The sequence below is a fragment of the Corticium candelabrum genome, chromosome 15 (genome assembly GCF_963422355.1).
Source record: "Corticium candelabrum chromosome 15, ooCorCand1.1, whole genome shotgun sequence".
Classification (NCBI taxonomy): domain Eukaryota; kingdom Metazoa; phylum Porifera; class Homoscleromorpha; order Homosclerophorida; family Plakinidae; genus Corticium; species Corticium candelabrum.
In genome coordinates, this window is record NC_085099.1 from 5,431,076 (window position 1) to 5,444,960 (window position 13,885).

General features: G+C 40.1%; 2 protein-coding genes across 2 annotated transcripts; one reads left to right on the plus strand and one right to left on the minus strand.

Annotated features, from left to right (window-relative positions):
- Positions 1-4,616: 4,616 nt before the first annotated feature.
- LOC134191228 (uncharacterized) lies at positions 4,617-10,320 on the minus strand. The gene is made up of 4 exons (XM_062659826.1): positions 10,040-10,320; positions 9,888-9,976; positions 9,677-9,813; positions 4,617-6,184 (listed from the first exon to the last, which is right to left on the minus strand). Exon 4 carries the CDS (start codon positions 5,931-5,933, stop codon positions 4,764-4,766), a length of 1,170 nt encoding a protein of 389 aa, XP_062515810.1. The 5' UTR covers positions 5,934-6,184; positions 9,677-9,813; positions 9,888-9,976; positions 10,040-10,320; the 3' UTR covers positions 4,617-4,763.
- Positions 10,321-10,341: 21 nt separating this feature from the next.
- Positions 10,342-13,678, plus strand: LOC134191227 (uncharacterized). Its single transcript, XM_062659825.1, has 3 exons — positions 10,342-11,199; positions 12,671-12,879; positions 13,025-13,678. The coding sequence occupies exons 1-3, from the start codon at positions 10,527-10,529 to the stop codon at positions 13,349-13,351; spliced, it is 1,209 nt and encodes a 402-aa protein (XP_062515809.1). The 5' UTR covers positions 10,342-10,526; the 3' UTR covers positions 13,352-13,678.
- The last annotated feature ends 207 nt before the right edge of the window (positions 13,679-13,885 follow it).

The window sequence follows — 13,885 nt, forward strand, 5'->3', positions numbered from 1 at the left end:
GCTTTCTTGCAATCCACTTGATGCCAGTAACAAAACTTTAAATTAACATTAAAGTAATAAACACTTTCAGATAATTGATATGCTTAGTATAGCTTAGCAAACTGGATGCATGCCATCGTCTCCTGAAGAGTTAAAGGCGACTGTGGATGCTGCAGTTGGGGCAGTAATACGTCCTGAAAGATCAAAGGTAATCTATTTGATGACAGTTTGGTTTGCCTTTTTGCTTGCGTTGCTTTCTTGATTGCGCGCGCGCTTGTGTGTGTGTGTGTGTGTGTGTGTTCTGCCGGGTTGGTTGTCTTTGTTGATTTGATAGGGACACGTTGGAACAACTTTCTTGCATGCTAATAGATACAACAGTGCAGATCAATGAATGAAGTAGTTATAGACAGCTAGTCTTGTATTATCGACTGCTGGTCTGGGCTTTATAGGTATAGCTAGTCTATCAATTAGACACAGATGGGCCAATAGACAGACAGACAAGACAGACAGACAGACAGACAGACAGACAGTGTTGTCTCACAACTGTATATGGTTTCTGTGTGAGCAGATTGTCTCAGCCAGCTGCATGTACCGTACTGCATTGAGCCTAAAGATTGCTACACCCATCTATGTTGCTGAATAATCATACCACAGCAGAATTAGACATTGCTCTATCACATCCATTCAGCAAAGATATCCTATCTAGATCTGCTTATATTGATGGGGCTGTGGCATCCAGAAGAGGAAAGATTAATTAAACACACAATGTATGACTCCCAACTGTTACCAGGAGGGTATATATGCACCAACAGCAATCCCTTTGGTATTACTTTGAACATTATGGCAGATGGGGTAATGAGGCTAGCTCAACAGTTTTTAGAGACTCTTTAATTAATATTCTCTCATATGCCTTATGATGAGGACGGTCGTCAGAATGCATCCAATTTTACAACATATTGGAGACAACGTTTATCACTTCAGTTACAACTGTAACGCTAGAGTGATTTCCGGGAAGGCATCCCGCTTACTGCATGGAACGTACAAGGAAAGTCAAGAGAATGAACAATATACACAATTATTAATGCGCTTTACTGCATACAGCCCTCTAGATAGGCTTGTTTCTGTAGAGTTTTAGTTTAGTAGAGATTATATTCGATTGGGACAGTAGAGTTGCTTTGTTAATTGTGTTGTATGTAGATTTCAATGTTGAAAATATATGTATTGGACAGACAGACAGACAGACAGACAGAAAGACAGACACAAGATGTCATCGTCGTGCTGGAAGATTGCTTGGCATACTGTTGTTCGTCTTAGTGTAGTTTAGCCTTAGGTTTGTTTTGTTTTGTTCTTGTTGCTTTCAGTATTGTTATATTTGGAACTGTGACAGTTTCTAGTTTTAGTTGTTTTAAGTGCTTGTACATGATTGTTAGCTTGTCGTCGTTGTAATGTTCAATCATTTGAAGAATATAATACCTTTGACAGACAGACAAACAGAGAGACAGACAGACAGACAGACAGACAGTTTGAGTCATATCTTGTGCGGTGGGTCTGAGAGGTCTGACTCTCTCTCAGCACCCAATTTTTCTCTCATTAGTCTTAGTTATATATAAGTGTTTTAGTTTGCTGTAATGTCAGATTTCAGTGAACATTAGTCTAGTTGTATTACTGTAGTTCTTTGCAGAATTGTATGATAGTTTGATGTAAGAAATAAATAGCAGACAGACAGGCAGACAAACAGACAGACAGACAGACAAACAGACACGCACGCACGCACACACACACACGCGCACACACACACGCGCACACACACACACACACACACACACACGCGCGCGCACACACACACACACACACACACACACACACACACACACAAACAAACACACCACAGTTAGAACTGTGATTTAATAACTCATATTTACTTCTTCTTTATATATGTTTAGCTTCGCCGGATAATTCTAATCTTCAACCTTCCAGTGACTTTCCTTGTCTAGTTTTTCACATATGCATGTCTCTATAGTTTGTCTAGAATCTACGCCAGATACAGAAACTGCAGAAACGAGTACATCAACACGACTACATGTCCCATTGCGATCGACGGGAACGGACGGTCCTTCTCCAGGATTACAGACAATTCGAACTGAAGCAGGACAGCCGAAAGCAAAGAATCATGTGGGTTTGATGTATTTCTCTTCTTCTGTTTGTTGTTTATGTGCTTATTTTATACTTTTGTTTGTCTGCTTTGTGTGAGTCAATTTATTGTTATTGATGTCTGCATTTTGTGTTCGCTTGTAGCTGTTTTGTTTGTATGTATTTACTCTGAATACATATTTTCTTACATCATTTCAATACATTAGCTACAGGAGTGATGAATAAAAGTGTTGTATTGTAAACTGCAACTCTTAATTAATACATTTGGAATATCGTATTGTAGAGTATTGCATGTTAATTATTGTTTGGTTTGCTTTCTATCGCCAGAAGATCTTGCACTACATGCATGCTGGTTTAGGTGATGATGATGCAAGTACTGAATCATTTAAGGAGCTTTTTGGAAGAATGATGCAGATGAAAAGTAACACATTCATTACATAGATAGCTAGGTGATTGTAAGTTTCACATGCTTACAGAGAAAGCTACATCACTACCAGACAAAAAAAAGAATGTGCTGAGAAGGTAAATATATTCACAAAACGATTACCAGGATTGCATAATGATTCAATCGATTGGTTACAGGTTGCTCTGTCCTTGTGGCAGGCATTGGGTGGGGATGAACTGGATTGTGATGATGAAACTGAAGGATGAAGATGAGGATGCATGTGCAGTAAATATCATTTGTATAGAAATGCTTCTGTAAAGTCTACTGTTGTCTGTATTCCCTAACAACTCAACACTATGAAATGTAATACTAGCAAATGCCAGATGTACAATGTAATGTAGAAATGGTATTGCAGTCACTGAGTGCTCTGATTGTGTGATTATATTTATAAATATCTGATTCAAATTTGGAGACATAAAATGTGTGGCAGGACAGAATTTCATTTTGATACATACAGAAATAAAAGAGACGACACGACAGACAAATAGACAGACAGAAACAGAAGTACTGTCTAATACACAATTCATCTGTCTGTTTGTCTGTCAATAAAATATATTCTACATTAGGTACTTGCTAAATACTTACTTACTTACTTACTTCCTTACATTACTTACTAGTACACTGCAGTCTCATAATCTGTCTTTAATTCATACATATAGATTGATTTCCAAAATCAAAGATTCCACACAATTCAACAACACTCTATATTTCCATCTATTTGTACCTCTGTCTGTTGTCTCGTTTGGGGAGATTGGATGTGTAGTTGAAATTCCTTATGTACTACACGGGATACTCATAGAAATACAAACGAATGAAAGCGAGATAGGGAAAATAGCATCAAAAGTTGCAGTTAACGTGATTGGTATATGAAAGTAGATATGTTGAAAACTACAAATAGACAGACAGACAAGTAGAAGATCCTCCTACTACATACCATCTTTAGAGTTGATATAAATATATTCTCTTGCTCAAAATGTCTGTTAATTAACATATGGCATGCCATTTGTGCCATAATCCACAATTTCCACTGAAGTAGAAATAATTCTACTTAAGTGAAATTTTAATTTCCACTTAAGCGGAATTAATTTCTACTGAAATAGAAATCCACTTCTACGTAAGTGAAATTCATTATTTTCACTTCAGTTGAATTGAACTCTAGTTACATAGAAATAAATTTTACTTCAGTGGATTGACCACTGAATTATACTTAAGCAGAATTATTTTTACTGAAGTCAACTGATTTCTACTTGAGTTAGTGGAAATGAATTCTACTTCATGTTCATCTGACAATTCCTTGGTTGTTGCATTCATTTTCTCCATAGAAAACTGACTGATCTCCGAGTCTTTCACTATTCACCATTCACCATTCTCAATCTTAAAAGGATAAGAATAGAGAAATGCCATAAGCACCGTAAGGTGCTGGTTGGGACAAGAAACTGCGATCCTTTCACCTATGAGCCATATGAAACGAGACTTTGTAAAAGTCACATGGCAAGTACTGTAGCTCCTCAAAACGTATAGAAGTGAACTGACTTCTGGTCTGCAGGCAATGTTTGTGGGAAACTCTTGGCTGGCTATGAGACTATGTACTTGAGCCTAACCACAGAGCAGTATTTCCTTTATGTTGTACATGGCAACCAGAGACAATGAATGAACAACCATGAAAAAGTTTTTTTACCAGAACAGTGTAATTCATGTTTCTGATTGCCAAGTCTAGTAGGAAAAACAACCATAAGGATTATGTCCGTATGTGATATTTAAACTCTTGTTACTGTACTTTGACGACTACAAACTTTTTACAGACTTTGTGGTCACACGAAACAACAGTCGCTTTGTAGAATTTTAGATTATTTTACAAGTAGTGCAAATAGCATCTAAATTCATACTTTTTTGCAACAATCGTATCATTGTTTTCAGAAGGCTCATACCTATAGATAGAAGCAATGATGTAAACACAGCTTCAATTACTAGTACTATGGTTTAGAACTCCCACGTTGTTTGTAACGTTTATGTCAATGCTGCATGCACAAACATATAGCAGTGCAAAATTTCTTTTATTCTTTCATTTGCCAACAGCAATTCTGGACGTACTGAATCAACTAGACAGTCAGCTATTCTTGTTCAAGCAAGATAGACAAATGAACACAGATCTAGACAGTCGTGACAAAGTAAATGAGAGCAAGGGAGTTCAATAGTAAGAAACGATAAAAACAGCCAATGAATTTAGACCCAAAGCTAGAAATACGGAAGCCATTGACACTTTCGTGTTGAAGTCCAGAGCACTGTTAGGCACTTGTTTGATACCATTTGCGATTGGTTGAGCGGTCTCCGTCCAGAAACTGCCCATATCTTCAAGGAAAAATTGACCGTACTTTTTCACGTTAGCAGCCACACTCGAAGAGTCAGCGATGCTACAAGTGCCACCATCGGTAGAATACGTACCCATCAGCACGTAAGAGCAGTAGAACTTAGCAAACGGCTGACCATCCTTTGAAATGAAGTCTTTGGCTTTTGTTACAATGAAATTTGCTGTTTCCGAAGAGTCAGCAGAGAATCCTTTAACACGCAGTTTCCAGTAACGATAGACCTTTTTGTCGGTTACCCAATCGTTCACAGTAAAACTCGGTATTCTTATTTTCTTTTGGCACGTGTCCATTACTCCGGTTGATGTGAAATCAAGTACCACGTTGTTGCCACTCATATCGTAAGCAAGAGAATTAGCAGTGTACTCAAAGGATGTGATACTTCCTCTAATCATGAGATCCCACGGTGCGAGGTCTATGCCTTGTGTATCGCCTGTAGAGACTTTTGCAGTTTGACTGCCAATGTAAGTGATACTACTGTCAGAAGTGCCTTGGCAATTACTACTTCCCCATTTTTGCAAACAGAGGGTCCGAACGTGGCTAGCAGGGCACGAAATCTCAGCATCGACGTCATTGGGAGGCCTGCCCAGAAAGATGTCCCGTACCACACCCCCGTATGGCAATATCCAACATGGCCCGTTGTCCTTGAGGTGTTGAAACACGTCACCCACTGTTGATCCACCGAGTCCCGGCACTTTTAGTCTCAGTATTTGGTCGATTCCTTGAGAAACAGTAGACGATCGGTAGGCTTTCACATTTAGATTGTTATTTGTCCACGGCGCCATAATGTTCTCAAATCCCGTGGGAATCGTCAGCGAATTGATGCTGACTTCCACATAGTTGGTACATGCCTCTGTCTCTCGTCTGGCAATATGTCTGGCACCCCGAACAGTCTGTTCGGGTATGGTGGGCAATGCAATCTTGATGAGATGAGATTCACTCCTCGTGGCAAAGAGAGATAGTAGAAGACACGTATGAACAATGTAACTTGTCATCTTTGATCCAGATGTGCTTATTCCGGTTAGTATTGCCTGAGCAATGGAAGACAGCAAGAAATCGTTGTGGCTAAATGTCAGCTGCGTAGAGTGTACTATCCTTTATCCGTTTACGTCGAACAGGAAGTGAAAGCAGGAAGTGAAAGCAAACTGTGTGTGGGTAGAGAAATGGGTGGGCAGTCGTGGGAACTGGTAAAAGTCACATGATCTCTCCAACATCACTATGACAGCCGATATAGGTAGCACTTAGTCTAAACACAAGATTTTGTCACCAAAGTACATGCATGCACTGTTAAACAAAAGTGCTCTTCTTACACTCCCTGGTACGAAAGTCGGCAGGTGCGTGTTTATATCAATGTACACCTCTTGGCCACTGCTGTGGCCGGTAGGTGCACGTTGATATAAACAATCCAAAATGCAGTGCTCGTTACTAAATTATAACGTGCTCTAAAATTTGTATTATTTAATATCAATGTAGCTCATATGTGGATTGCTATCAACAATATACTCTTCATAATGTGCGTTATTTCATATTCGATAGACGGGTTACAGCCATCTATTCTTGTCGTATTCCAAATAACGGAAGTGTGGAAAGTGCGTGCGCTCTTCGATCAGTAACTGCAACGCTTGTTTCAAAGGGGCCCCCGTTTTGGGATCCGTTGTCAACAAGTCGTGCGAACGATACGAATCGACTTTCCAGAGAACTGGATACAAGTAATGGGTTTCTGAGGCCATACTCTTATGATGTGATGATTGCTCATGGGTTGAAAGCTTTTTGGTATGTTTATATAATTAATTAATTAATCCCAAAACAGGGACCCTTTGAAACAAGCGTTGCAGTTACTGATCGAAGAGTGCACGCACGTTCCACACTTCTGTTATTTAGAATACAACAAGAATATAAGGCTGTAACCCGTCTATCGAATATGAAATAACGCACGTTATAAAGTATACATTATTGATAACAATCCACATATGAGCTACATTGATATTAAACAATACAAATTTTAAAGCGTGTTGTAATTTAGTAGCGTGCACTGCATTTTGGATTGCTTATATCAACGCACACCTACCGGCTGCATAGCAGTGGCTGAGAGGTGCGTGTTGATATAAACACGCACCTGTCGGCTTCCGTACGCTAATGAAACTGGCATGTGCCTTATACCATGATGTAAATGTTTACACCCACATGATGCACACTCCAAAGGGCTTAGTAGGATAGACTACTAAATAATTTGTATACAAGAACAGGCCATGACTAGAGCATGCACATCAGCACTGGAGCACATGCACATGATATCACCAGCATCCGACTAAATATAGAGACTGGAAGGAACAGTAAAAAGGCTCTAGGAACTCAGGTACATGATCTGCAATGCAAGTGACCGTCATATTGTTTGGGGCCCTCATCATTATCCTATGTCTAGGCAAGTTGAAAGGGGCAAAAGACAATTTCGTGTGTAAAAATACTAGAGAAGAGAGTAAACAGTAGAAAGGAGCTGGAGGAAGACACACGCAGAGAGAAGAAAGAAGTGCTGCAACAGGAGTCTCACGTGCTACAGGAAAGGCAATTGACGAAGCTCGAGGAAACGAAAGCAAGGGCAAAGAAACAAGAGGAGAAAGCAGAAAAATTTAAAACATTTGCTTGAGCTAAAGAGAGACTGTGAAAGTACAGAGACAAAAGACACCAGTTGAACGTGACAAGTTAACGGTTCCTTAAATTGCCAAGATCTTCAACCAACTGATGGTGCCCCAAGTCACCTTGGTCAAGACATGTTTGAAACATGTTCTGTGATGATTTACAGAGAGCTCTTCGTTGCAGTAAAGTCTCTCAAACTTGCATCAGTCACCAAAAAATATGTAATTAAGAAAGCAGAAATTCTCTTGCACATCCTATGCTTCCCTGTGTGTTTGGAGTGTGTACTAAAAGCAAATCGTACCTCATAGTAACTCAGTTACATGGTGCTTCAAGCAACTCTGTGCATACATCAGTTACAATCAAGGATTGCTTGCAGTTGCTGAGACACTGGGGTACTTGTACAAAAAGGATGCTCCATAATGATGTCAACAAAGAGTGAAAGTCTACAGGCGGTTCTGACTGACTTACAGAATAGCTTGTTTGTTAAGCAGGGAAGAATTGGGGGAAACATGCAATAGACATAGTGTCCCTGTTCAAGAAGAAATTTTCACTAAGTGACTTTTCATTTGCCAAATCAAGATGACGAGAAAGTTCAGCTATCATATCAGACAGTCATTTTAGAAACATCCACTCCTCTCTCTATTAGGATCTGCTTAAACCTTTCAAAATTTTATCATCACTAACCATTTTTAAAACAACATTATTATTCTTGTATCATATATTTTGGCTGGTCTCCTCCTGGCTTTCAATATATTAGTGACTAACACATCAGGAGCCTTAGCAGTGTGGTTAGAAGTCTGATCAACACAAACAGACTGTTACATTTGTTGTTTTCAGATACTTACATTCAGCAATAGCCACAACATCTGTAACATTGGAGAGAACTTATCTTTTGTCCAATACCCATCCCTGTCTTGAACAAACTCTACAATTTAACTTGCCTCTTTTGGAACTACTAAATTGCTTTCCCTAGTCTTTTTGTCTTTTCAATCTCATCATTTATATAAAGTAACAAAATTGTCAATAAAGACACTGACCATTCTCCCAGAACCATGAGATTACGAGATTTTGGTCTTAAATAATTGTTGTCTGATCAAGTAGGGTCCACGCAAACTATTGGTCAAAACTCATGTTTGGACTTAATGAGCATTCATCTTGACAATCTACAATTCGTTGATTAAAAGCTGAAGTGTCATCAACAGGATAATTAAAGAAGAACTCTCACCAAAATCAACTATCTCTCAGATGAAAGCTGTCACTTCATGACACAACCCTTTGCAACCGTTTACTGCAGAAGTTTACCGTAACGAAGAAATAAAGCATTGAAATTACCTGCGTAGGTGTGTTTAGTACCCGTATGTGGCGTATGCGTACCTCTGATTGTTGGTTAGCAAGGAAGACCGATATCTGTGCACATTTCAAGGTAAGGATTGTGAGGCATATGATGGGAAGTTGTGATCTATTAACTAAAGCAAACTGGGACCTCAAAGTTATCACACAAGTATCAACTGTGTCACAATACAACCTCAGAAGAAGACCCTTCTTGGATTAGCTCATAGATCATGTCCCGCTGAATTTGGGTGTGTTAGGAGTACTTGGTATGGTTAAACCTAAAGTAGTTGCATCGAGAGAGTAAGACTTTGTGTACATACGGGGAATCGTCTGAACAACTCGTTGCCATTCTCTGCTTCTGTAGCTGTCTGGACCATAGGTTTCCTGCAGGAAGATACCAGGCCTTGTATCTTTCTTTCAACAAGTTTTAGTGTTTGGTGAGAGTCCTCCTTTAAAGTTCAGAACTTGCATGCAGAACGTCTGAAGGTAAAAAATAGAAAAGGTGTTTGCCTTAAGATCATGCAGATTTTTACTTCTTTTGTCTTGAATAACATGGTCTCTTTCATGGCCATCAATACATAAGTCATGCGCAATGCGTAGTAGATATGGACTGACAAACCTTGAATGTCTAGTTTTTCCAAGTAATTTATATACCATCTTTCTAACGTCAATCTTCACAAACCCAATCGAAATTTCCTAGCTATCTCTAATCCTATCTTTTTAGGAAAATCAGGGAGTAAAACTATTTGGCACCATGTCACAGTTTACATACTTGCAGAAGTCTGAAACGGTCGATCATGTTGCATAGGTTGTCCTTAGATTTCTTCATGGAGATTCTCTGGCCCATATCATGCAACGCTCTCCTCCTGCATTCTTCATCATAAATGACGCTCAGACGCTCGTACTTCCCTAGCAACAATACAGTAGGCACTAGCTGTGATAGTAAGTTACATGATACATTCAAGGCATGAAATGGATCTCACCTCGATCTGTTTACGAGATCTCTCCTTCACCATTCTAGACAAAATCCGTTCTCCATCCGCGTATTGTCCGCTCTCCATTTCCGGTTAGCCTACTCCTGCAGCAGTTCTGTCTGCGTGTCTACGATCCCTAAAACTCCATACATGCGACAAACCTGAAAACAAGACACAGCATCATCTGATCCTCTCGCCGTAGAGTAGCGATCCAATCGTCGAAAATGCCATCCGGCGAGTCGCAGTCAACTGTGGGAGAAGCAGCGAAACTAAAGACATCGGCCGGAAGATTGCTCATCCGCGTCAACACGTGGCGAGGGAAGATCTTCGATCTCTTATTAGAGAGGCCCGGGGCCTCCTCTGGGTCATTTGAATCGTCTGAATACAGCTCTCTTACTCCTCCGCATCGAAGCCATGTAGCACGTGAGAAGATAGTCGGGGGGAGAAGAAGGTTATCCGGGAGAAGAAGGTTATCCGGGAGAAGAAGGTTAATCCGGGAGCTGCTTGTCCGGGAGCTGAAACACTACCGACGAGCCCGCCCTTTTCCGCTCTTTACGCTCACACACGAACGTCTATTTTAGGCTGAAGCCAGACCACTGCAACAGTGACGACGTCCGTTCCGCAGATTGCAGAAAAACTAACAATACAATGTTGGAGTTAGACGTTGACACAGAGTGTCCTCCACCGTTCGGTCTATTTGCAAGAAATCAGTTGTTTTTCCTGTCAGAGGAAATTACGTTTGCAAATCACGGCTCCTTCGGTACAGTGGCCCGGCCGGTGATGGAGCTACAGCGTCGTCTACACGATACCACAGAAACATGCCCGGAAGAGTGGTTCAGAATCACGTCCTACCCGCTGTGGCTCGAATCATGCCAGACTGTTGCAGAATTCGTAGGAACGACAGCAGAGAATGTTGTTTTGGTCGACAATGCGACGACGGCTGTTAATTGTGTCCTGAAGTCGCTCCGCTTTACCAAGAACGATGCGATTCTGGTGTCTGACCATACATATGGGGCGGTTGAATACACTGCATTGGCTGTTAGTGATATCACTGAGGCAGCAGTGGTGACACACGTCTTTCCGTTTCCAATTGAAAGTGTTGAGCAGTTTGTTGGCTCTTTTGAGGCGGCACTTAGAGCTGATCCTCGAATTCGAATTGCAATCATTGACCACATCTGCAGTGTTTCTGCATTGCTTCTGCCTGTTAGACGACTGATTGACATTTGTAGATCGAGGAATGTGTTGGTGCTAGTGGATGGAGCACATGCACCTGGTCAAGTGCCAATCGACTTGACCTACTTGGATCCGGACTATTACACAGGTAGGATATATCTTGCTATGACCCTGAATTAGTAGTTTACTTTATTAATGAATGGTAGAGTGGAAATAACGGTCAGTCCAACTGGTGCTCATAATTTTGCTTTGATCGGACATACATGCACCTACATGACTGGTCAATGTGTAATAGTAATCGCATGGATGGTAGGGAATCAATGAGCGACCCAGAAGTCTAGACAACCGACAAAGCAGGCAAAGTCTAATTAGAGAGAGTTAAATATATCTCCAGATGCATGAGTGCATATATGACAATACTGTAACACTGCAACAGTTTATATTTTGATAGCAAATAAGTTCAGTAGTGATGCAACAAATAAAGAAATTGAACTAAATGTTGATGCCGATAATTACAAGGATTGTGAAATCAAAAACAAGAATGAATGCCCAGAATTTAAAATTTCAGGTCAACCTCTTGCTAGAGCACGCTGTTCAACCAAAATTTTTGCTTTATATTCCACTCTGAATGCTCTTGTTATCTGACATTGCAACCTATATAATAATCATTATTAATTATTAGTTAGTGTGCTGACGTAATCTAACACAATAAACACATGCAATAAACATTCAATGGTAATCAGATTTGAAAAAATTTGTATTAATGATTGAATACATACATGACTATTGTTGCACCTACTTACTTTGCAAGCTGTGTGTTCTAAATGATGGTGTGAGTCATTGTTCTACCCTTACGTGCATCAGTAGCATGATCACTGTTGTGACCATGCTTTGGTTGGGCAGTCAGAGTAATCGATTGGCTTGCAACAAATTATCAAATACCTAACAAATTAGATTTGCACTTTTCAATACATCCAACAGCAGTTGGAACATATTGCTTGCTCTCAAGTACAATGCAACACAGAGGTTGACCGTTACTATTTTGTGTGACACTGGGCTGCATGGTAATCGTATCCACCAATTACAGTTTACAATACGGAGAAGTTGCTCTACAACACTGCGTATCTGACGTCGTCTTCACTGTTTCTGTCATTGGATTATTGTCTTCATACATTTTGCATGATAACGTGTATCAGTCATAATAACTTTATTGATATCAATAGCTTTAACTACAACAATACTGACAACACATTGCTACAACAATTCTGATTAAAAGAAACTATGTCAAGTAGAAAGAACAACAAGAAAAGACTTAGTGAGTGAGCTCGAGATGAGCCTCACTCTGCACAACGTCCATCATGTCTAATTTGAGCGGACAATGCAGTTTTGATCTTGTCCCTCGAACACAGAATTGCCCATCGTAATAGAGCAAAACTTAGTCTGCATCTAATCATAGACATTGTTTGTGCATAAGAGATTTTGATTGTTTGAAACGATGTTAGCTATATGCTTGAAAATTGTATCAGTAGCTACAGTTGAAGTAACCTAACAGATTGATGTTTGTGTCTCAATGTTGTTGAGAAATGTGGTGAAGTGTTTGGATTATGTGTGTGTGGTAGGGAACTTCCACAAATGGGTGTATGCTCCTCGAGGTTGTTGTGTGCTCTACATCAATCCTAAGCACCACGACAAAATCAATCCACTTGTGACATCGTGGTATTGGAAGAAGAGCTTACACGAACGTTTCTACCAGCAAGCAACAAGAGATATTACATCTTGGCTCTGTGCTAAGCCAGCCATACAGTTTTATCGCTGGTTGGGTGGCATGGTAAGTCAATGGTTGGCTTTTCATTTTTGGTGTGTGTGTGTGTGTGTGTGTGTGTGTGTGTGTGTGTGTGTGTGTGTGTGTGTGTGTGTGTGTGTGTGTGTGTGTGTGTGTTTAACTTATTAAATGCCCAAAATGTTGCTTGCAGGAGAAAATAACTGCATACAACAGTTCATTGTCTCAATGGGCAAGTGCTTTGCTTGCATCCAAATGGAAAACAGCAGAACAGCAGATTCCAGCAGAAATGCGTGCCCCCAACATGTCTGTCATCGCCTTGCCATCCAACATTGGCTACGACAATACTGCAGCAGATGCCGACCGCCTGATGAAGGATATCGCAAAGAAACACAAAGTATGGGTAGCAATGACTTGCTTCAGTAATCGCCTTTGGTGCCGGATTTCATCTCAAGTTTACAATGTGAGAGATGATTATGAACGTGTAGCAGAAGCTGTGCTGGACATGATGAAACACTGATTACTTTTATAACCACAACTGAGTTTGTACTAATTTCATAATTATTTAAACTGATACTTCAAAATTTAAGGATGAATTTGGCAAGTAGGCATCAGTAAGATTTTCAACTGACGTTCAGTGCCTGAGGAAATTGACAATGCAAATACTGTTTACTGTCCTAAGAAATAAGACTACTGTAACAATGCTGTTTGACATACCGGCTTCTACACAAACTCTCAGTATCAATAGGAGGCAATGAATCACCTGGATTTCACCAACATTACAGAAATAGAGATAAAGTTTAGTTTGACAAGTTTTTGTTACGCAAATTCGTTTAAATATGACAATGGCACTGATGTTGCAGACACGGTGTGACACAGTGTACAAGACACAAATCAGTCTAGTTGATCTTCACATGGTACGTACAGTAATGACAACATCAAATAAACTTGTTAAGGCCTGTCCACACTAGACCAGAATGGATAGCACAATCGTGATCCGATCAGGTTAGCGAGTGATCCACACTGCACTTTGAAAACAATACATCCCCGGTCT